Source organism: Mugil cephalus, chromosome 16, assembly GCF_022458985.1.
Source record: "Mugil cephalus isolate CIBA_MC_2020 chromosome 16, CIBA_Mcephalus_1.1, whole genome shotgun sequence".
Classification (NCBI taxonomy): domain Eukaryota; kingdom Metazoa; phylum Chordata; class Actinopteri; order Mugiliformes; family Mugilidae; genus Mugil; species Mugil cephalus.
In genome coordinates, this window is record NC_061785.1 from 8649577 (window position 1) to 8671443 (window position 21867).

The 21867-nt window shown below is 41.5% G+C and overlaps 3 protein-coding genes across 35 annotated transcripts in view; 1 reads left to right on the forward strand and 2 right to left on the reverse strand.

Annotated features, from left to right (window-relative positions):
- Window positions 1–520: 520 nt before the first annotated feature.
- On the reverse strand, window positions 521–5813 carry LOC125021982 (NLR family CARD domain-containing protein 3-like). Its single transcript, XM_047608209.1, has 9 exons — window positions 5573–5813; window positions 5348–5485; window positions 5205–5273; window positions 3320–5108; window positions 2638–2799; window positions 2387–2560; window positions 2128–2295; window positions 1682–1728; window positions 521–1590 (listed from the first exon to the last, which is right to left on the reverse strand). Exons 1-9 carry the CDS (start codon window positions 5613–5615, stop codon window positions 1070–1072), a joined length of 3111 nt encoding a protein of 1036 aa, XP_047464165.1. The 5' UTR covers window positions 5616–5813; the 3' UTR covers window positions 521–1069.
- A 104-nt stretch (window positions 5814–5917) lies between these two features.
- On the reverse strand, window positions 5918–12791 carry LOC125021983 (E3 ubiquitin-protein ligase TRIM35-like). Of its 2 annotated transcripts, none has more exons than XM_047608211.1 (8): window positions 12666–12791; window positions 11788–12116; window positions 11361–11671; window positions 11208–11279; window positions 7058–7282; window positions 6955–6977; window positions 6540–6658; window positions 5918–6455 (listed from the first exon to the last, which is right to left on the reverse strand). In XM_047608211.1, exons 2-8 carry the CDS (start codon window positions 12041–12043, stop codon window positions 6274–6276), a joined length of 1188 nt encoding a protein of 395 aa, XP_047464167.1. In that variant the 5' UTR covers window positions 12044–12116; window positions 12666–12791; the 3' UTR covers window positions 5918–6273. The 2 variants fall into 2 exon arrangements, with proteins under 2 accessions (XP_047464167.1, XP_047464166.1); XM_047608210.1 differs by lacking the exons at window positions 5918–6455; window positions 6540–6658; window positions 6955–6977; window positions 7058–7282 and adding exons at window positions 9826–10213; window positions 10314–10432; window positions 10801–10823; window positions 10898–11119.
- A 3303-nt stretch (window positions 12792–16094) lies between these two features.
- Window positions 16095–21867, forward strand: part of LOC125022605 (calcium/calmodulin-dependent protein kinase type II subunit gamma-like) — a 36272-nt gene continuing 30499 nt past the window's right edge. For 11 of the 32 annotated variants that reach the window (XM_047609390.1, XM_047609394.1, XM_047609392.1 and 8 more), the window contains exons 1-2: window positions 16096–16313; window positions 18483–18577. In XM_047609390.1, coding sequence (XP_047465346.1) covers window positions 16249–16313; window positions 18483–18577 — 160 coding nt within the window. In that variant the 5' untranslated portion in view covers window positions 16096–16248. Of the gene's footprint in view, window positions 16314–18482; window positions 18578–21867 lie in introns of all 32 variants that reach the window. The other 21 variants (XM_047609398.1, XM_047609408.1, XM_047609400.1 and 18 more) reach the window with 7 other exon arrangements.

The following is a 21867-nucleotide window of genomic DNA, read 5'->3' on the forward strand; positions in this document are numbered from 1 at the left end:
AGCCTCGGTGGTTTCTATTGCCAACGGTTGCCTAGCAGCGGTCTCTTCATGACTTACAGTTAGCATCATGTGTACAGGACTTTCCAGCGTTACGGTAAGTACTGTTATTAAGTCCTGTTATGAGTAACTTTTATTATACTGTAATACGGTCCTATTATGAGTATTTTTTTATTATAAGTTTACTTTTAATTGTATTTATTGAATATATGTTACTTTTGTTTTCAACTGCCCCACTAATTACCTTTAGCTTGTAGCTAACGTTACTGTAACGGAGATAAGGACTATTTTGCTATAATGAATGAAACAAATAGTCAATACATTCCAAATCTTGACTACTTAAAAAAAACAAACACACGTACACACAAAACATAAAACTCTAAATCTTTGCTAGCATGTCCTTTGCTAGCTGAAATCAGCAAAAAAACCGAAAGCCATTTCGTCTTTACTGTACTTAAGTCCAATTATACCATATAGTACCAGAGTGAAATATGCCTATAAACAGCACTTTTTAGACTTTTTTTTTTTTTTTTTTAATTATTACGTTTATTCATTCAAGATTTGTGCTTTTACTTTTGTTTTTCATTTTACCAAAGATGATTGTCTTTTCAAATTGGTACTGTTAGTTTTATTTACATCAGTAAAAGATCTACAATCTATGAGTCACCACTAATTCGGCTGGGCCTTTCCTTGATATTAAAATGTGTGTTATAATTTAACACCACATACAAAGTTAAGTTAAAACTGGAGGTGGGCACCATCCTTGTCAGTAACAAGCATAACTATTAAAAAAAGACAGTCAAGATCACATTTTTATGGTCCAGGGAGCATAATATAAACTGTTAAGGGATTATTCATCAAATGCTGATTCCTACCCAAAGTGGTGGACCGTTATCATCCCTACACATCTGACTTTAGACAATCCTTGTTCAAAAGATTTATGTATATTTTGCATTATTATAAAACAAAATTATATGCTGATAGTTTCAAATGTAAGTATATAAAATAAGGCTCAGAAATACAGCATTGTAGTGGAGCAGAGGTCCCAAAGAGTGACTTCTACAAAGTACACTTAGCACAAATACACTGTAGAGTCCACCCAGCCTAGATGAAACCCGGGGTACACAGGCTCAGTGAATGTGGTGTTGAAGGTGTGGAGGGGGACCAGTGCATCATGGGAGACTCTGTAGAAGGACAGTGTCCCTGCTGACCAATCCAGGTAGACTCCTATTTTATTGGAGGTGTGTGTAGTGGTTAGAGCTGTGTTCGTGCCTCCGTGCAAGATCCTGTAGCCGTCTTTGTTGCAATTCAAGCCCCAGGAGGATTCATTCCGGCCTAACCAGCACTCATGACCGTCTCCTTTCCTGCACATCTTTCTGTAGGCTACCCCTATGAGGGCTCTACCGCTCCACTCCGTCTCCCAGTAGCAACGTCCTGTCTGTCCCTCCTTACACAACACCTGTGTCCAGTAGTCACACCTTTCCGGGTGATCGGGATATGGCTGCTTGGTCCAACGCCTTGCTTTCCTGTTTCCCTCGGACAGAGAAAGATCTCTATGTGCTGTGTCTGGGTCCAGGGTGAGTTTGTCGGTATCTGATGAACCAGATTAAGAGTGTGAGTTAGTGTTAAATGTCAGTTAGTTTTACATGTTTAGAAGGAAATAGTCAACAGGTTGATGGCTCACATTTCTTTGGACCTGGCTGAATCCTGGATTCACCGCATTGCTCCACGCTAAAAGAAAACAGAGGACGTATACTTTTTTTTCCCAGCCAAAAAAAAAACATTTAAATAAAGCTGTATGTTTTATTACATTTTTTTTGGCACCAATCTACGATAATCCCGACTGGTAAAGTTGGAGACATAATATGTAAAAATTGGTCTCAAGTGAATTCTTCTGAAAGTACAAAAGTCTTTATACAACTTTTACGCATATACAGAAGAACTCCCCAAGACCTGGAAACACACCAATGTCTCAGATCAGATCAGATCAGATTATTAAACCAAATTGTCCCCAGTCCTGACAATCTAGAGTCACGCAACTTTTTGTTACTCATTGACTGACACTGAAGGTGATACCACCAAATCTATGACAAGATTTATCAGCCGGTCTCAAGTCAACTTTATTACTACCTGAGTTTCTCCAGACTGCATTTTGGGTCCTCTAGTAGAGCAGTGAGTAGCTTTAGACCTGAGTTTCCTGGATGATTGTAGCTCAGGTCGAGTTTTCGCAGACGGGATGAGTTCAAAGCAGATGCCAGGAAAGTGCAGCCCTCCTCAGTCACTCTGCACAGGGACAAGCTTCAAGAAAAGACACCAGTCATATACAGTATATTTCATCTACAATAATGACAACTGAGTTTGCATGTTGAATTGAGCTCTGGATACTTACTCGAGTACTTCCAGTTTACAGTGAGGACTCCCCAGTCCAACAGAGAACTTTTTGACTCCTTCATCCTGAAAGTCGTTGTCGTGGAGATCCAGTACTTTCAGCATGCAAGAGGCAGAGCTGATGATTGATTGAAGACTATCAGAGCTGTGCTCTGTTAGGTTGCAGCTCCTCAGTCTGGAAAATAGAACAGTAAAGTAAATATTACAACTTACAACTTCATGTGGCAAAAATGAACAGTGTTAGAGTTTGACCTTAGTGTCTCCAGTGTGCTGTTCTTCAGACCATCAGAGAGCTTCATTAGTCCTGCATCTGTTAGGTTGTTGTCACTCAAGTCCAGTACTCTAATTTGTGATGAAGTGATACAATTCGCCAGCATTGGACAGCAGGTCACAGTGAGCTTACATGCGTTTAGACTGCGGCAGGAGAGGCAGCACAGGATAGGTCAATAATACCATACAGTCATTTTAAAACTACACATCTGTTAAATATTGTCACTGCTGTTTAGAATATGAGAAATGGAACCTATGCAAACACACATGTGTGTTTAAAATATATTTCCTCTCAGTCCTCGACATAAGAAAGGGCAATTGATACTTGAGATGAAACATTTGACTGAGTTGGGACCAATTGTGTGGCCACAGCACCCCCAGAAACAAGCTGAGTTCACAGCATTGGCAACACATTTCAAGTTATTAAATTCCAAAAAAAAATCTCTGTTTTACTAGATGCTAACTTTATCTGACCCACACACACCCAACAAAGCTGGTCACATTCTCAAAAATGTTCTTATTAGCTCAGTCAGTGTTAAACTATTGATGAGCCTTATTACCTGTGACATACTTTGGTTTTTCTGTAATCTAATATCTAATTTGTTAGAAAACACACGCCATTGAAATTCTTCTAAGTCATAAATAGTCACGATGAATGACTTACTTTGCCACGTGGGCCCTTTTCACAACAGGCAGCAGCCTCCAAAGACCCTCCTCTGACTTGATGTAGTTGCTCAGTTCAAACACCCTCAACTCTTCTTCTGAAGTCAGCAACACAAAAACCAGAGTGTTCCACTGGGCAGGCGAAAGGCTGGCTTTGTTCAGGCTGCCTGAGCTCAGGTAAATCTGAATCTCCTCCACCAGCGAGTGGTCGTTCAGCTCATTCAAGCAGTGAAAGAGATTGAGACACCTGTCGATGGACGTAGTGTCCCTGATCCTCTCCTTTATGTGTTTGATTATCTCAGGTCTGGTCCTTTGGTGCGTTCTGTTGTTGGTCATTAGATGTGTCAACGAAGTCTGATCGCACTCCATAGACAGGCCCAAAAGGAAGCGCAGAAAGATGTCAAAATGTCCCTCTTCACACCGTAAAGCCTTTTCTACTGCTTCTTTGTAGAGGATGAGCTCTGACGATTCTCTAAATAGGAAACGTCGTGTGGCAGATGACTTCTTTACCAGGACGTTGTCGTTGTTGTTGTGGAAACTGAGGAAGACATACAACGCTGCAAAGAATTCCTGAACGGTCAGATGCACAAAGGAGAACATCTTCTCCTTACACGGTGTCAACTCCTCATTGAAGATCTGCGTGTAGACTCCTGAAAACATAGATGCCTGTGTGGCATTTATACCATTCATTATGAGGTCCCTCTCATAGAAGATCAGCTGGCGCTTCTCCAGCTCTTTGAAAGCCAGTTTACCTAAAGAAAGGAGGTCCGTTCTCACGGAGTCTGCATTTGACTCTCGTCTTCCTGGTTGCCTGTGCTTCATGTTCTCCTCATGCAAGGACAAGAAGTGTATGTACATCTGAGTCAGAGTCTTCGGCGTGTCATTACTGTCTTCTTGTGCCAACTTCTTTTCAAGAATTTTTGCAGCCATCCCGCAGAAGACTGGTATGTGGCACATGATGTGAAGGCTCCTGCAGGATTTTACATGTGCGATCACACGGTTTGCTAAGCTCTCATCACTAATTTTCCTTCTGAAATATTCGTCTTTTTGCGGATTGTTGAACCCCCGCACCTCGGTCACAAGATCAACATATTCCACAGGGATCTGACCGAATGCCGCCGGCCGTGACGTAATCCAAACGAGAGCCAAAGGAAGCAGTCTTCCCCTGATGAGGTTGGCCAGAAGCACGGCAATTGTGCTTGGCTGCGTCACATCTGACATTATTTCACTTTTGTTGAAGTCCAAAGAAAGGCGACTCTCGTCCAGGCCGTCCAGGATGAAGAGCATTTTGTTTTTATCATTAGTAAAGATGTCTGTTTCATTTATATCTGGGAAAAATATAGAGATTAGCTTCACTAGGCTTAAGGTTTTCTTTGTCATCAAATTCAGATCTCGGAAAGCCAGAGGAAATACAAAGTCTAGATTTGTATTTGCTTTGTCCTCTGCCCAGTCGAGAGTGAATTTATTGGCAGAAACTGTTTTTCCGATGCCAGCGAATCCTCTCGTGATCACAGTCCTTACATGGCTTTCTCGTCCAGGTAGAGGAGCAAACAGGTCCTTACAGTGGATTGATTTCTCTTTGGACACATGAACCCAGGGTGTCGTCTCCATTTGTCTCACCTCATGTTCATTATTGACTTGGCCACTTCCACCCTCAGTGATGTAAAGTTCTGTGTAGATTTTATTGAGAGCAACTTTGTTTGCGTCTGCCGATATCGCCTCAAGTAAATAACTGAACTTCCTCTTCAGAGTAGCTTTCAGTTTCTGCTGACATTCTGTAATCTTAGTGACTGAAGGAGAAAGTGCATTCAACTATTACTTTGAGCAATGAAGTTGTTGTGTCTATGTCTCAAATTCCTACATGCTATGAAGTAAAAAGTACTCACGTTGAGGCTGCAGAGCATCACTGCCGTCTGTGTTGTTATTGTTCAGTACATCTGTTGAAACAATACAGCCTGGGAACAAAGAGAAATATCAGAAGAGCCCCAATCCAACTTTCACTCACCCCCTCTTCATTTAATATATCTACCTTGGCCCGTTGAGATGATGTTGATATTAATGTTGCCTTCAACATTAGACCCAATGAAGGAAGGAGCGACCACACTGCCGCCGCTCTGAGCAGTGTAGCTGGGCTGAAAATGCTGAACCATCGCTTGAATCGAATGAGCTGGCTCAGACAGAAAACACAGTGCTCAGCAAAAATAGAGTTTTAGAGCCAGCTCTTTGCCCCAAAGAAGATAAATGTCATCCTCACCTTGAGAAACATTTTTTATATGTGCATCAGTCTCGGGCTCCATTTTCTTAACACTGCTTTCATCTTCACAGAATTTCTGTCAGTTGTGTCTCCTCTTCACTGGTCTTCGTCGTCACAGCATATGTATCAGTCATATAATAACAACATTCCTCCGAATACAAGGCTGAAACAGCCCAGACACCAGGCTGACTGACAGACTGAATGACAAAAAGGAGTTTCAGCTACGCCGTCTGTATTTTACACTGACGGCAGCAGCTAAGAAGCAGAACTTTACTTCCTGAATGATGAAGAAAACAGGAAGTGATGGATATTGTCTGCACACACACATTTTAGTCTTTTTGAATGAACTTCACCAGTAGAATGTTTTATTTGAGTTTCTTTATTAGAAAATGATACATAGACAGAAATACTTGGTAGAATGGTCTTTTTTCAACAAAAAAAATGACTCAGTGTGTTGTAATATAAAATAACACACAACCACATTTGGATAATTTTATTCTTGGTTGTAAATTTGACCTATGACTGATTGCTGATATGATTTGTTGACCAACAGTATGGTTTGTGAACACCAAACCCTAAATTTGAAGAAATTCCCTCAAGGTGTTCCCGAGATATTCAGCACAAGAATGGATGGACGTGCGGACGGACAGTAACTAAAATAAGCTGTCTAGCTAGTCAGGATTGTGAGACAAGCTTTTGACTCACAGGTCGTCATCATAGCCACGAAAATCATTATAATTGTCATAATAATCTTCATAATCGTCGTAGAATCCATAATATTTCCCAATACCGATGTTGTGTTCAGGCTTGGCAGCACACATGTTCTGACTGTTGACCAAAGGAAGTGATGAAGATGCATTGTTGGTCTCCAGAATCACAGGGACTGTGGATTAGACAAAAGACAAGAAAAACGCTCTGCTAGTCACTGTTAGTACCAGAAACAAAGTCAGTTCACCCCAAAACTCACCAGGTTTGATGATGCTCTTCATCTTCTCCCAGACTCCAAACTGGAGGTTTTCCACATGTTTTGAAGTATCTATAAGTGACTGGGGAAGCAGCTTTGGGTCTGGCAGTACGTTCGGAGCTCTGGAGCAAATTCACATTTTTGAGGATGAATGATCACATGTCATGTGTTACTAGTCACTATAATCATTCAGGGTGTCTGTAAAGGGTTCTTTATGCTAAGCTAACCTAACTGATCTGTGGTTGCAGTATTTCCTAAAATAGTGAGCTTTTCTTTAAGGTTAGGGCTAAGGTTAAACTGCTCTTTTCTCAGAGCAACAACATCTTACAACAAGTGTGGATAGAAGGAACAGTTGTTGTGACAATTAACTCAGTTGATGGAAGGTACACTTGAAAAATAGAAGATAGATAATACCAACCTTTCCATTTGAGTTTTAAAAGTCTGCAAATAAAACAAGAATTTTATTAGAAGTATTTGCATTATTTTGTATGAAATGACCCTTCCTCAGTTTTCTGATCTACCTGTATGAATGAGCTGTCAGCTCCTAAGTCTTCCATGTCCTTCACAGTGTCAGAGAGTGAGAACGTGTCTCTGCTAAGATCTGTCATCATCAGCTGCACAATTCGAATCTTCTGGGTCTCTTCTTCTTTTAGTTTCTTTATTCTGGCTTCTTCCTCTTCTCTGAGGAAGAGATGAAGCTTGTTGAAGTCCTCCTTAATCATCTTCTCTGTGTCACAGCTCTGACTCTGTGGGTTACATTGAAGTGAGAACTGGTCATGTCTTCATTTCTTAATGAGTTAAAGATTTGACTGAAATAAATTGATGATGACGAACCTTAATGTTTTCAATTGATGACTCACAAAACTGTTTGATTTTTTCAAAAGCTTCCTGCTGTTCTTTGTTGTTCTTGGAAGATGCCTGAAATATAAATCTGTCTTGAAAATATGAAAACACTGAAAACATGTCTAGAAAATAGTATCTGCTCCATCACCAGTGGTAACATGAGGTTTTCCATGATTGCCATCCCTGTTTAGTATTACATTATTATTATAGCATAAATACTTATAGTAAAGTAAAGCCAACACTGATGGGAACAACATTAGATTTCAAAGTAGTTAGTCATTAACCAAATTTGAAAATTTGAAGGGGTAAATGGCATGTGATTAAAAGAAGGAAAATAAACAAATGTATTGTAGGTCTTTGTGACAGGCATGCAAATGGCTGCGTGGTGGCACAAGACGAAAAGTCGGTTGTACCAAACCTGTCTTGACCTCATTTAAATTTAATCCATCCTAATGTTTAGGACATTAGCTTAGTAAGATTATTTACATCAGTTCAGCACACTCACTTGGTAAGACTCTGGCCTGACATTTGTGGATCCTCCTGATGGAACAGCCCGATTTCTCTCTCTATAGCCTTCAACCAGTTTCTTCAGAGTTAAATTAATTGGAGGGTCAGGGTCATGGATGTCTTTCTGACACAGTGGGCATTTGTGAGAGATTTTCTTCCTGTGGTTTTGCACGCAGCCCATACAGAAGCTGTGGCCACACTGCAGCACCACAGGCTCAGTGTAAACAAGTAAGCAAACTGAACAAGACAGGTCCTGAGAGAAAACCGACTCTTCATGTGTCTGTGTCTGCCTCATAGCGGAGGACAGCAACTCATAGAACTGCTCCTTCACACGTGAAGCTGCTCTGACTGAAAATTAAGAAATAAAACTCAATTAATTCCATCTAATTAACTTAGGCAACATTAACACGAAAATTAAAAGTACAATATGCAAAAAATACTAGGTCACTTTACCTTGAGTTAAGTTCACTGCGAGGTCATTACGTTCCATCCTAAAGAAAATGTCAACTGTTATCTCCACAGCTCCATCTTCTCCGTAGGTCTGCACCAGCTTGTCCACGGTTTGCTCTCTGGTCGCATTCTCCAACTTGGACTTTGGGATGACTTGGGATCCCTTCTTGACATTCAGGCCCAAGTACCACTGAAATATTTTTAACTCATCTTGACTGAGCTCATCCAGGTATTCTTTCAAAAATTTTTCAACTCGCTGAGATGCAGACATTGTAGCGTTCAGCTAAAACAGAAGTAAAGTTCTGTGGTTGGAAACTTTAATTGGGAATCATATTTTTAAACATTCTCAGTAATAATATAAAACCAAACACATAACACATAAAAGATTTTTCACACTTCTGGTTCACTTCCTGTGTGCTGCAGATGTGCCTATTGAGCACATTGCGCAAAATTCAAGTGATGCACTTTTGGTTTTAATTTATTTACAGTACTTGAATGCCCTGATTAAATTTAATTAAGGTCTCTTTTTTTGTATATGTTCACACCTTAACCTATAGTCTTAAAGGGAGAAATGCAAGAACCTGATCTCATTGGAGGGAACAGGAAGAAGCCTCCACCATCACAATAAATATTATCACAATAAATTCATTTATAGTCTCTCTCAAGATGCAAACATGTTCTCCCACAGTTTTTTTTTTTTTTTTTAATATACTGTAATCCAGCATGGTTAGTTTCCAATGTCTCACACCTCAGCTGACAATAGATGAATTAAACCTGAATACAAATCAAAACAAATAAAATATGGACTGAATAAGACACGTGTTTACTGAACAGCTCCGGAAAGCTGCTTTAAAGCTACTGAAGTAGTGCTAGTTAGTGCTAATCAGGCTATGCTAAATGATTCTAATTCTTCAGTGACATCATTTGCTGCTCACCTTTGTTCTTCAACACAAAATAATCACAAGTATCTTTTGCTTTGAGGAGTTTTGCTCCGATCCTTATTACTTCCTCATTTGATTTCACTTATGTATGAAGGTTAGTAACGATTGAGCACTGCATTCATCTGACCTCTAGTGGAGAGGGCTGTATGCTGCCTGATATTATCCACGCCCATTTGCCCCGATCCAATAATAATATCATAACAGCAGTTTGTATAGAGGAGGGAAGATTAACTTTGTTGGGAAATACACAATAACAGAACGAAGGCTCAAGGGTGTCCTGACCTTGAGGTCAAATTCTAGTTTTAAGACTAATTATTGCAGCAGTTTTCGAACAGTTAAAATAACTTCAGCATGTTTTGATTTGATTTATTGTAAGAATAGAAATGAGGCATTATACAGTATCAAACCTAAACAGTATTTCTATAATGTAACTGTTACAAGCGAGAAATCAAGGTTTCACATACAATTAGGTCAATGGCTGTTACATCTGCAATTATAAAAAGTTCTGTGAGTACAACTTGTCGACTTATGGCCAAAAACAAAAAACATTTAAAGAATAAAGATTTAACTGAATCAAGTGAAACCCCTTAAAAATAATTTAAATCAAACATTTACAAACTAAATAAAAAAGCAAGTATACAATTAGTGAATAAAGGTCAAATTATAATAACTGCTGTAGTATCAAAGCGGTTCATCATCAGGAGGATCATAACTCTGCACCGAGTCGATAACATGTTGTAGGATTCTAGCAGGCCTCTCCATCATCATCACGACTTCTAGGATGCTTGTCCTGATCAGTGACCAGAGGACGATGAAGTGATGAAGATGCAGTGGAGGACTCTAAGATATGAGGGTTTGCGGGTCTTTTCCTTTGAACATAGTTGTTCAACAGATGCAACCATGAAGATGCAGTAGAGTACGCAACACTGAACGGAACTACGGATCAAACAAAAATACAATAATGAATGAATAATGAACAATGGATTTTGTGACCAGAAACAAAGTCGGTTCAGATCCTTTTCACCCTAAAACTCACCAGGTTGGACAATTCTCATCATCTTCCACCAGACTCTAAACTGGAGGTTTTTCACATGTTTGGAAACATCGATCAGTGGCTGAGGAAGCAGCTTTGGGTCTGGCAGTGCGTTCTGAGCTCTGGAGCAGATTCACATTTTCAAAGTGTGTGTTAAAGCGATGATCACATGTCATGTGTACACTGAAACAGTTACTGGCCACTGTGACCATTCAGGGTGTCTGTGAAGGCTGTGAAGAGATCACTTTCTAGCTCAGATGCAATATAAAAAAAAAAGAGTTGTTTGCCTGTTTGATTTTATGAGCTAGGTTAAATCTTTATTCTAAGCTAAGCTAACTATCCTGTGGTTGTAATGTTTCCTAAAATAATGAGCTTTTCGTTAAGGTTATTGCTAAAGTTAAGCTGCTCTTTTCTCAGAGTAACAATGTCTTTACAGCCAGTTCAGGTAGAAGGAACAATTGTTGAAAAACAGAAGATAGACAATACCAACCTTTCCATTTGAGTTTTAAAAGTCTGCAAGTAAAACAAAAACTTTGTTAGAAGACCTTGCATTATTTGCATGAAATGCATGAATGTTTCTGATCTACCTGTATGAATGAGCTGTCAGCTCCTAAGTCTTCCATCTCCTTCACAGTGTCAGAGAGTAAGAACGTATCTCTGCTGAGATCTGTCATCAACTCAATCATTTGAATCTTCTTGGTCTCTTCTTCTTTTAGTTTCTTTATTCTGGCTTCTTCCTCTTCTCTGAGGAACAGATGAAGCTTGTTGAAGTCCTCCTTAATCTTCTTCTCTGTGTCACAGCTCTGACTCTGTGGGTTACATTGAAGTGAGAACTGATCATGTCTTCATTTCTTAATAAGTTAAAGATTTGACCGAAATAAATTGATGATGACAAACCTTAATGTTTTCAATTGATGAATCACAAAACTGTTTGACTTTTTCAAAAGCTTCCTTCTTCTCTTTGATGTTCTTGGAAGATGGACGTATACGGTTTTAGTCCATTCAATTAAAGAGTCACAGTTGATCAATCCCATAGTTACTAATACTCACCTGGTGTGACTGTAACCCGTGTCCTCCCGATGGATCAGTCTGACTTTTGTTTCGATGGTTTTCACATAAATTTTTCAGAACTAAATTAATTGGAGGATCAAGTTCACGGATTTGTTTCCGACACAATGGGCAGTTGTTCTCCCGCATTTTCTCCCTTTGCATTTGTAGACAACCCATACAGAAGCTGTGGCCACACTGCAGCATCACAGGCTCAGTGTAAATATGAAAGCAAACTGCACAAGAGAAATCTGACTCTTCATTTCTCTGTGTCTGTCTCTCAGTAGACTGCTGCTCCCCACGTGAAGCTGCCACTGAAAAATGAAGAAATTAAACTCCTAACTTCCATTATTTAACTTCAAAAATCAAAACATGCAACATACATGTCACAACGTAAAAAATTGCCATCGAAAAAATGGAAATATTTTACCTTGAGTTAATTTTACTTGGAGGTCATTACGGTTGATCCTAGAGAAAACGTCAACTGTTATCTCCACAGCTGGTTCTTCTCCATAGGTCTGCACCATCTTGTCCACAGTTTGTTCTCTGGTAGCGTTCTCCAGCTGGGACTTTGGGATGGCTTGGTATCTGACAGTCAGGTGCCACTGAAATGTCTTCAGCTCATCTTGACTAAGCTCATCCAGGTGTTCTTTTAATACTTTTTCAACCGGATCAAATGCAGACATTGTTTGCAATTGATTTGATTGTCAGCTAAAACAGATATATCAGCTGATCAAGGTCTTCAGAGCTGTTAACAGACTGTGAAAAGACAAAAAAGAAAGGGAATTAATTTATGGTGCATAAAGTGATCTATGAACCATAAAGTAATTCTCTTTGTTTCACAGAGTGATCTAACTGCAGTACGTTAATACTGTATGTATAAATATGGTTTTATGGAAATAATGAGGCTTTACATATATATTGCTCCTGCACGCTGTAAATGTGCCTGTTGAACACACGGTGGGAGCAGAGTCCAAGTTATGTTTTTACTACATTTTGGTTTTGGTTTTACTACAAGTGAAGTGCATTGACACATTACTGTAACTTGAATTTTTGTGACTTTTCTTCAGTAAACACGGTTTTCTCAGTGTGTTCTATCCCCGCTGATAATACATGAGATTAGCCTGAATATAAACTAAAATAACTAAAGTAAGGGCTGAACAAGACAAGAAAAGCCCTCGTCTAACTGCAGTGAAAATCCACAGAACTACTGACATAAAATAAGATGTTTAAAATCTGTTGAATTGGTGCTAACTAGTGTTGATTATTCCGAATCTGATTAATTGTAGTTCATATATAGCAACTCACCTTTCTTCTTTTGCCAAAAATCTTTACGATTCTTCTGATGTGAGCAGCTGTTGTTCTTGTTTCCTTGTACGAGTGCTGGTTGTTTGTCTTCGTGATGTGTGGCGACCTTTCAACGCTACATGCAACTGCATCACATTATCGCCACCCATTTACAACTCTAATTTGATACCAACCTTACTGGCAACCGTGTGTAATGAGGAAACACACAAAACAACAGTTTTATACTTTAAACCCTGACCCTAAGTCAAAGTTCGAGTCTTATTATTACAAATGTTTTTTTGGATGTATTTTATAAGGAACATATCAGGATTTCAACAAAGACACCACTGAGTGATGCATAACACATGAGGGATTGGTAATGAATCAAAAAGATCCATTATTCCATGTAGTGTTAAATAGTAGCACAGATGTGAAACTATGTCACTGACAATAGCACTAAAGATACTTGACTGTTTGTGAATAATGGTGGACCCATGCTCTGATATTTGTTTTCATTATTTTTATCAGCTTGAGGATTTAGATGACGTTAAAGTAACTCCCTTAAAAAGAGGAGAGTGAAAACTTTGAACAACGAATATAATGGTCAATTCGTGCTGGTGACTGTGACTTAATGCAACAACACAAACTGACACACGGGTGCAGCATAACACAGCTCACAACTCCCCGAGCAGTGGGGAAGAGGGTCAGAGGCTTATTGCTCCGGGGCGTCACGACAGTATCTGCCGAAGGAAGAGCGAGCGTTAGTCATTCGCTTCCCCCTCCCCTCCAGTCAGATGAGTTCTCTGAAGCGCTGGAGAATGGGAGTGTCATGACTCAGCTCTTGGCCCCGTCCACCCTCTCTCAGTTGTGATGATGTAACAGATGGCGTGTTCACCTCATTACTCACAACAAAGGAAAAGTCATGCCTTAAATGTATGGCAGCCACTGAAGCTGGAGACAAACGCAGCTTTGAACACAGTTGAGATATTTTGGCTCCACGGGCTCCAAAAATAACTTGATGCAATACATTTTCTGCAGCTAGAGACCCACTAAGGAAAGCCTGTAATCTTATTGTGGAGTTTATTTAATATTTGTTATCACCTTATTTTGTCTGCGAATGGGATTGTTTTGTTTGGGTGTGCATGTTGTGGAGTTTGTATTTTTACTTTTCTTAAAAGCACCGCTGTGGTGGGTATCTTGCAATTTTGTTATATCGTGCATACAATGAATAAAGGCAGAGCTACTGTGGTGGCATTTCCTGGTAACTATCAGGCCAAACTGGAAAAGAAGTGGTGACAGGGTCATGAGCAACCATAGATAGATGGCACCTTATGTACCTTAGCACTGCAGCAGACCAAGTACCCCCCTATTACAGAAACCCAATTCCCAATCCAGATTTGACAGATCTCAATTCAGCAGAGCATCTGTGGGATGTGCCGGACAAGCAAGTCCAATCTATGGAGGCCCTACTTCGCAATTTATAAGGCTCTGCTTTTAACGGCTCGGTGCCAGATACCACAGCAAACCTTCAGCGGTCTAGTGGGGTTCATGCCTCAGTGGGTCAGTGTTTTGACGAGGACCTGCACAATATTAGACAGGAGGTCATATCGTTACACTTGATTGGCGTAGGATCGCCACATCTCTCAAAATTAATGTGGCGACAGACACAATGAAATACTAGATCTTAAATCTTTCTTCACTCCTCTGAAATCATCTTTACTTTCTTTTTTCCTCACTCCTCTGTCTCTCGCGGAGCGGGCAAGGCGTAGTGTGTGGTTGGTGTGAGATAACAAAGGCTGAGGAGTTCAACATTATATAACTCCTGTGGAGGCTGAGGAGGTGGAGGAAGAGGAGGAGAGGCAGCAGGGTTAGCGTGTAGCAAAAGGAGGGCAGGAGCGGGCCAGTAGCCTACGTTGCAGCACTCATTTGTCTTCCACATATCACACAAACACACACACACACACACACACACACCATGCACGCATGCTGGCCTCGTTTCCCTGCTCTCCATCAGCAGGCTGCACATGCAGATACGGCCTCGTAATATTTGAACTTTTCCCTGTTTTTGGTTTTGTGTTCCCACGCTGACAACCACGCACGGAGATTTTCAAGTGAAATCACTATTTTGTTCTCCGACGGTGTGAGTTTGCTGTCCTGCCACTCTGGATCTGTGTGACACCATCTTTTAGCACCGCCAAGCTAACAGCCCTCACACACTGTGGAAAAAAAACATAGGTGCACGCTCGTCAGTGGAAACCCGATACAGCCGTCACGCCATTCCCGCTACCTGTCCCTGTCTCTCCTGTCCACATACAAGCTCTCAGAAGGCAAAATCGGTGGTTCGGAAGGACCTTCTGTGTTGAGAGCAAGACCTGCATTAATCAATATTGATCCCAGGAGTGAGTGTGTGTCTGTGTGTGTGTGTTTGCGTGTGTGTGTGTGTGTCACAGTTTGCCTCTGCTGCAGTGAGGTGTGACCCAGGGTTGGGTGTATCCCAGCCAGTGCAGTAAAATGCTGCTGGGATCTTCTTCCCTGCAATATATGTCAGATATGAGAGTAGGCAGGAACTGGAGCCGATTTTTTTTTTAATTTTTTTGCTTTCCTTATCTGCACCATTAACAATGTGTCTTCTCATTTTTGTGATCTACAGCCTCTTATAATAGATTATTTATTTGGTCTAAAGTAATTAATCTCCTCACATTCACTAAATGACTTCATTGAACTGAAGGCCCTGGTCTCATGCTGCACAAGCTAGTGGTGGGCGGAACAATCCAAAGTATCGATAGTATCGACACTGCGTTGGTATCGGCACCGGATCGATACGTATGCCATTGGATCGATACTTTTGCGATGGAATCGATACTTCAGTTTTGCTTATCAGGTTCAGTACGCAAATCCCGTGCAAACACCGTTTCTCTCCCCCCGTTTAGTGTTATTTCACAGCTGTAGACCCAAACCCTGAATTTATTGTTATTATTTAGTATGTTATATAGCATATTTAATTATATATGTGTTTATAAATATGGATATTGTTGGTCTTGCAATATTTTTGACCTGGTCGTTAATAAAAAGTATCATTTTTTGTCCTGTAGTTTTTTTTTTTTTTGAACCATAATCATGAATTTTTTTTTTATTATTATTTAAAAAAAAATAAAAACCATTCAAATTTGGATATTAATGATGCATTGACTTAACAAATGACGACGAATCTAAACAGCTGCTTTTGTAAGTGAAAAGTATCGGCATCGGCAATAATGGCTCTGTATTTATTTGGTATCGGATCGATACCACATTTTTGCAGTATCGCCCACCCCTAGCACAAGCCTATTCTCGCGAGGATTCCTCCCGTTTACCACACACACAGACACACACCATCATCATCATCACCACTCCTCCTCCTCCTCCTCCTCCTCTTGCCAGCCCCTCCCTTTCCGTCTCTGCTCGCCTCTCTCCTCTTCAGTCTGTCAGAAAGGTGCTCCAGTGTCGGAGGCTAGGCTACCCTCCTCTCGGATCCCCCCCCCCTCTGTACGAGAGCCAGCCGCCGCCGCCGCCGTCTTACCCCCAAGGCTCCGGGCTCCCCCTCCTTCCACACACGGCTCCAAGCATGGCAACCACCGCTACTTCCACCCGGTTCACCGACGAGTACCAGCTGTACGAGGAGCTCGGGAAGTAAGCAGCAGCAGCAGCGTTGCATCGTGTTTGTCTTGTCGTTTTTTTTTTTTTTGTCCCCCACCCCCGCAACAACCTCGCCTCACATTATGTCTGGTTATCCAGCTAGCATGCGATATGTAGCCCGGAGAGTAGCCCGGAGACTAGTGGCGTTTTTGGGGGGTTGGACAGTGGTGTCAGTACGTGTTGTCTGGAGTCTGATATTGTCGCGGTGCAGCCATGCTAAACACCCTATGAGCTAGTTAGCAACTCCTGCAGCCACTTAGCCTCCGAGCTACCATGCCGATATTGATAAACGCGCACGGTTAGCACGCTTTAGCATCCTTTTTTTTTCTGTCTTTCTGTTGGCGATGAATAAACAGCACGGAGGGCTAATGGCGCATTAAGCCTCCTTTAACCCTTCCGCGTTTTCTAGCCGGTGTTTTCTCAGAGACCCTGGTGACATTTCACCGGGGTCTGAGAGGACCTCATACGCTGTGCTCTGGTCTCTAGCTAACTAGGCCGACCACTTTTTTCTTTTTCTTTTTCTTTTTCTTTTTCTCCCCCCCTCTTTCCACCGAACAGCTGCGGATGATTTGTGTAACCGTGTTGAGTAACGCCACCCTGTATCATTTTAATGAGGAAGTTATCGGCCGCCTAATGTTTGCACTGTAATACCTATGCGCTCCCGCACGCCGGCTGTCCCCGCCGTCATGTTATCAGTGAATTTATGCGTTATGGTTACTCTGAGGTAATCGTCCATCGCTGGCAATTTAACGTGTGACGAGTTTTCTCGGTATTTGATGACGACAAGAAAACCGGACCACCTCCTCCTCTGGTTCAGCAGCTGCAGCATCTGTTGTTCTTGGCCGGCGAAGCTGATTTTTTTTTTTTTTTTTTTTTTTCTCCTCCTCCTCCTCCTCTCCCCTGCTTCTCTTGGGCGACACCGGCCCAATAAAGATACACTGGCCTTAATTCCCAGATGCCATTTCCACTCTGTCCCTAATAATTGACAGTAATCGATGGCGCTGATTGCACAGCCAGGGGCCTTTGCACACACCTACACGTCCTCCACAGCGGCTCCCGACTTCCTCTCCACGATCCTCCTCCCGTGGAACCGACCACTTTACCTCGGCTTATGTTTTCTGCACCGCGTTCGTTAATGCATTTTGCTCCGTCACAGGTTATTACCGTCAAAAGGCACTGGCTCGCGCTCGTGTCACCTGTCACCTCTCATTTACTGGTAAATAATTGAAAGTAAGAGTGCAGCAGAAAGTAGCGGCCCCTCCATATATCACAGGGAGGAGTGGAAGGACCAGCTTTCCCTTTTCTGGAAAACTGTGGAGGGCGAGAAACTGCAGACGTGCAAAAAAAAATTAAATATGATTACTTTTGTGTTAATACTGAAAAGTGTGCAATCACCAGAACAGCTTGAGGAGCATGCATTTAAACCAACATGAACCTCCTCAGGAGTAGTCTTGTTGTGGATTACTCCTTTTATTCTATTATATGTAGGCTATTGATGTGTGAGGAGTATACCTGGCTAATTTATTATCATCTGCCAAATTCCTATAGTGTAAATTATGTTGTAGTTCCTGTTTGTATTCTGTTACCGTCAACGCACAAATCCGTCTGTATAATATGTTCATAGCGCCTCAGTCGATCAGTCATCGTGTATATCGTGCTCACTCACCTGTATATATGGTTCTAAACTGTAAATGTTGTCCATATGCTGTAAAGCCAATCAGTTTATACCGCACTATTTATGCTACATGCACTTACTGCTTGTTGCACTTCTGGTTAAATGCTGAAGTGCATTTCGTTGCTTCGTACACGTGTAATGACAATAAAGTCGAATGTAATCTAATTTCATTTGGGGCATTATATTATACGCATATCAAAGATATCAGCCTCCCATTATAGTACTGCCCAGCTTTTCTGGTTGCACACACTGATGCTGTGGTAACAATCACTGTAAAAAAAAAAATAAAAAATACTGTGTATGTGTGTGAAAGAGCATCGGATTGTTACCATACACAAACAAACCACTGCCACATGTGTGGACGCAGTTTCAAATGTCACTCTTTGTGTCATTGTGTGTGTTTGTGTGTGTGTGTGTTTGTGTGTGTGAGAGAGAGAGCCTGTGAAATGGAACTGATTTTTGGTTGTGCTTGTGCTCTTTCTTCTTAGGGGAGCTTTTTCAGTGGTGCGTAGGTGTGTGAAGAAGTCATCAGGACAGGAATATGCTGCAAAAATCATCAACACTAAGAAGCTGTCTGCAAGAGGTACGGTAGCATCACGCTATTCAAACAGATGTGTGTGTTTGTGATGAATATTAATGTTGCTGGAAATTCTTTTGAGAAGCCGTTCATAGATAAAAATCACTCAGATAAGTGTATTTGTTTTGTTTTTTTTCAAGCTACGTACTTAAGCAAAGTTCAACAAATCAAGCCACCCCATCTTATTGGTGCACAAATCTTGTGAATTCAAATTTCCATGAAGCAGTTTTGTAGATTTCCCTTGTCATGGCGCACCAGAAATATTGAAATCATAACCACTATGGTGTTGTATCGCAAAAATCCCTCCTGGTTCCTCTCGCTGCACATGTCGTCACGTCGCTTTATTGGAAACTGTGCATGTGGCGCCTGTTGGGAATTTCTTATCGTAAAACACTGCTCCTCCGTGGTGCGATTAGTCAACCACTGTGGACATAATTTATCCCATATTCTACGAAGCCATTGGATTATTTTCAGAGAAGAAGGAGAAGAAACGCCCGGATGTGACGCGTTGTTGCCTTCGGTGCCTGCACGTTCGGTCCACACCTGAATGCAATTTGCCCGGCTTTGCTTATGTGCCTCCCTGCAGAGATCCGCACCCACGTGTATTCGCCTGGTGTGCCGCGCTGTGTCGTAATGACGACGTCAGCCTGTGTCATTGTGTCAGGACCTCCTCTGGCTTCGGACGGAGATACTTAATTGCTTTCTCCTTTTTTTTTTTTTTTGTTTCTTGCAAATTAGACCTGCGTCCTCCTTCTTGGCATTCACACACACCTGGTTTCCTTTGTTCTCCTTTTTCCTGCGCTCTCTCATTACCGCTGCACCTCTCGTTCTCGGCCAGCCTCTCTCCCTCATTGCCTTTCTCTTGTCTTTCTGCGAAGGGGGATTGGTTTGTATTGAGGCTAATCCACTTATGCTAAATGTATCTCATCAACCACTAAGACCCCACGGATTCCATAGGCGCCTCTCCGTTTGCCCTGTTGTTGTCTGTGTCTGATGGCATTCGTGCGTCTGTGGAAGACAGACGGCGAGAGCAGGGAGTCGCGCTAATAGAGCGTGTCTGTTTTGTGTTAGTGTGTTGTAATGCCGCTATTGTTCTATCCCTGCCATCAAGTGTCCACATAGGGGCAGCTTCCAGTATTAATGTCCCACCGAGGAAAAGTGAGGACTCAGCAGAAAAGTGTTGGCTCTTTGCAGAGGCAGCGAGCACAATGTTAGGCCTGTGTATATGTGCGTGTTTGCCAGGGGGAGAAGAAAGCAGGCCAGGACAGGGGGAGATTTTTACACAGTATAGTCTTGCAAGGAGCTCGGTGACACTCCACACCGGGGAATCAAGGTGAACTGAGACAGAGAAGGAGACATGATACAGCGAGGCCGAAGGAGGATAATTTAGTGCCAGGAGAAGAATTGCGGTGGGCCGCCCTGCTGACGCAACGCGCACCTACACGCAAACAAAAACACAGCGTCCACACCAGGCGGCCGGTGCGTGAGCAGGCAGCTTGCCCGGTAGGATTTGGGTGGGTTTTTTTTAGCCCGATGGGGCAAGTGTGACCTCACGCGTGGCCTGGTGGGTAAGTCTCTCAAAGCTCTGGTAAACACTGCAGTAATCTGAGGAGGTGGAAGGAAACCAAAGAAGGAAGGAAGGAAACCAAAGAAGGAAGGGAAGGGAGGAAGTTAGGGAAGTGTCTGGGATGGATGTAGATAGTTGACTGTGTGTGAGAGTCCTGTCTACAAGAAGTTTGGGATAGATGCCACTCGGTGGGAGGAACCACTATAGGCACATACCCTGAAGAAACAGGTGTATTTAATTTAAAATATTAAATTAATATTTAAATAATATTTAAAATATTGGCTTGTTTGGAAAGACTAAAACCACTAAAAACCAAAAACAATTTAGAGAATAAAAATGCATGTTATGTAGTAAATTATAAATTGTAGTCTACTATACAGACACTTGAACGGCTGCATCATGGCAGCACAAAGAGCTCGGTGTTGGTTTAATGTCGGTGTTTTATGGTGTTGGGACTGATTGAAGTGACTCTTGAAAGTGGATGGCTGAGGCATTGTCTGCTGCACCGCTGTGTATGTGACCGATCGACAGAGTCCGTCCACTTTAATGCACTACCTTTAATACTTTTTGTTATCATTTTTATTTTTTAAAGTCTCCCACAGTTTGTGTCCTGGGGCTGTATAATTGTCCCAGTTTTGCTACTTTACAAATTGTACTTACTGGTCAGCAATTTTCCCAAATTTGACCTAGTTGGTTCATTGTTCGTCTCCTGTAGCCAAAGTCTCTTATTATTATTATTATTTTTACGATTATCTTTATTATTGTTAACAGCAAACCCCTTCTGCTATTACTCCTCTTGAGTCCAGCCTAGTTCCCAATTAAAATAGTCCTGTGTGTTCGGGAGATCAATCATAGTTTTGTTGGTTGGTTTAAGAATAGGACGATTTTCTTCCCATGTAGGTTGACGGCTCTGTGGAAAAACTGACTGAGAAATGGCTGTACAGTTCATCGTAGGTTAAATGATCTTATTCTCACATAATAATAATAATAATAATAATAATAATATTAATAACTCCTTATGCAGTGTTTTCTGAGAAGTGCGTAGTTGATTGCAGGGGTTATTGGGTCGCTAATGAACCCTAAACATTGGTATTTTAAGAGGGCACCATACAGTGATGTTCTAAACTTCCATTCAGTCATTTAAACCCAGTTGACTGAAAGCACAAACAGGCAACATGAGCAGTTTTGTCGGACTAAATAATAACGTGAAAGAAAACGACAGTCTAGTCGGATGATTAGTCCTCGTTTGGGTCCTGGCAATGGCACGAATTTGTTCAAAATGACTGTAAACTAATCGAGTTCATGACCATCTCACCAAAATATCTTTCTGCAAGACGGATGACGTCCTTTTTAGTGGTTTAAATTGCGACCGCAGTGGCCTTTACTTGTGTATTTACATAGCGCTGCTGAAAATCGAGCTCTGACGTGAAGAGACGGATTATACCAAAAAAAATCTTTTGAGTGGGAGTAAAAGCATTTTACACGACATTGGGGGAAAAACTGTATCAATCATAGTGCAGATTAAACGTCACCTCTAATTGGTCTTTTGTTCAGTTGTTTTCCAGTAAGAGTTTTAATAATAAATAATAACACATCGGCTTTATATAGCGCCTTCCTAAATACACAAAGACGCTGTAACATTGAATGCATCATTCATTTGCTCACACAGTCAGAACCCTGGTGGTGGTAAACTACCTCGTATAGCAACATACTGACGGAAATGATACAC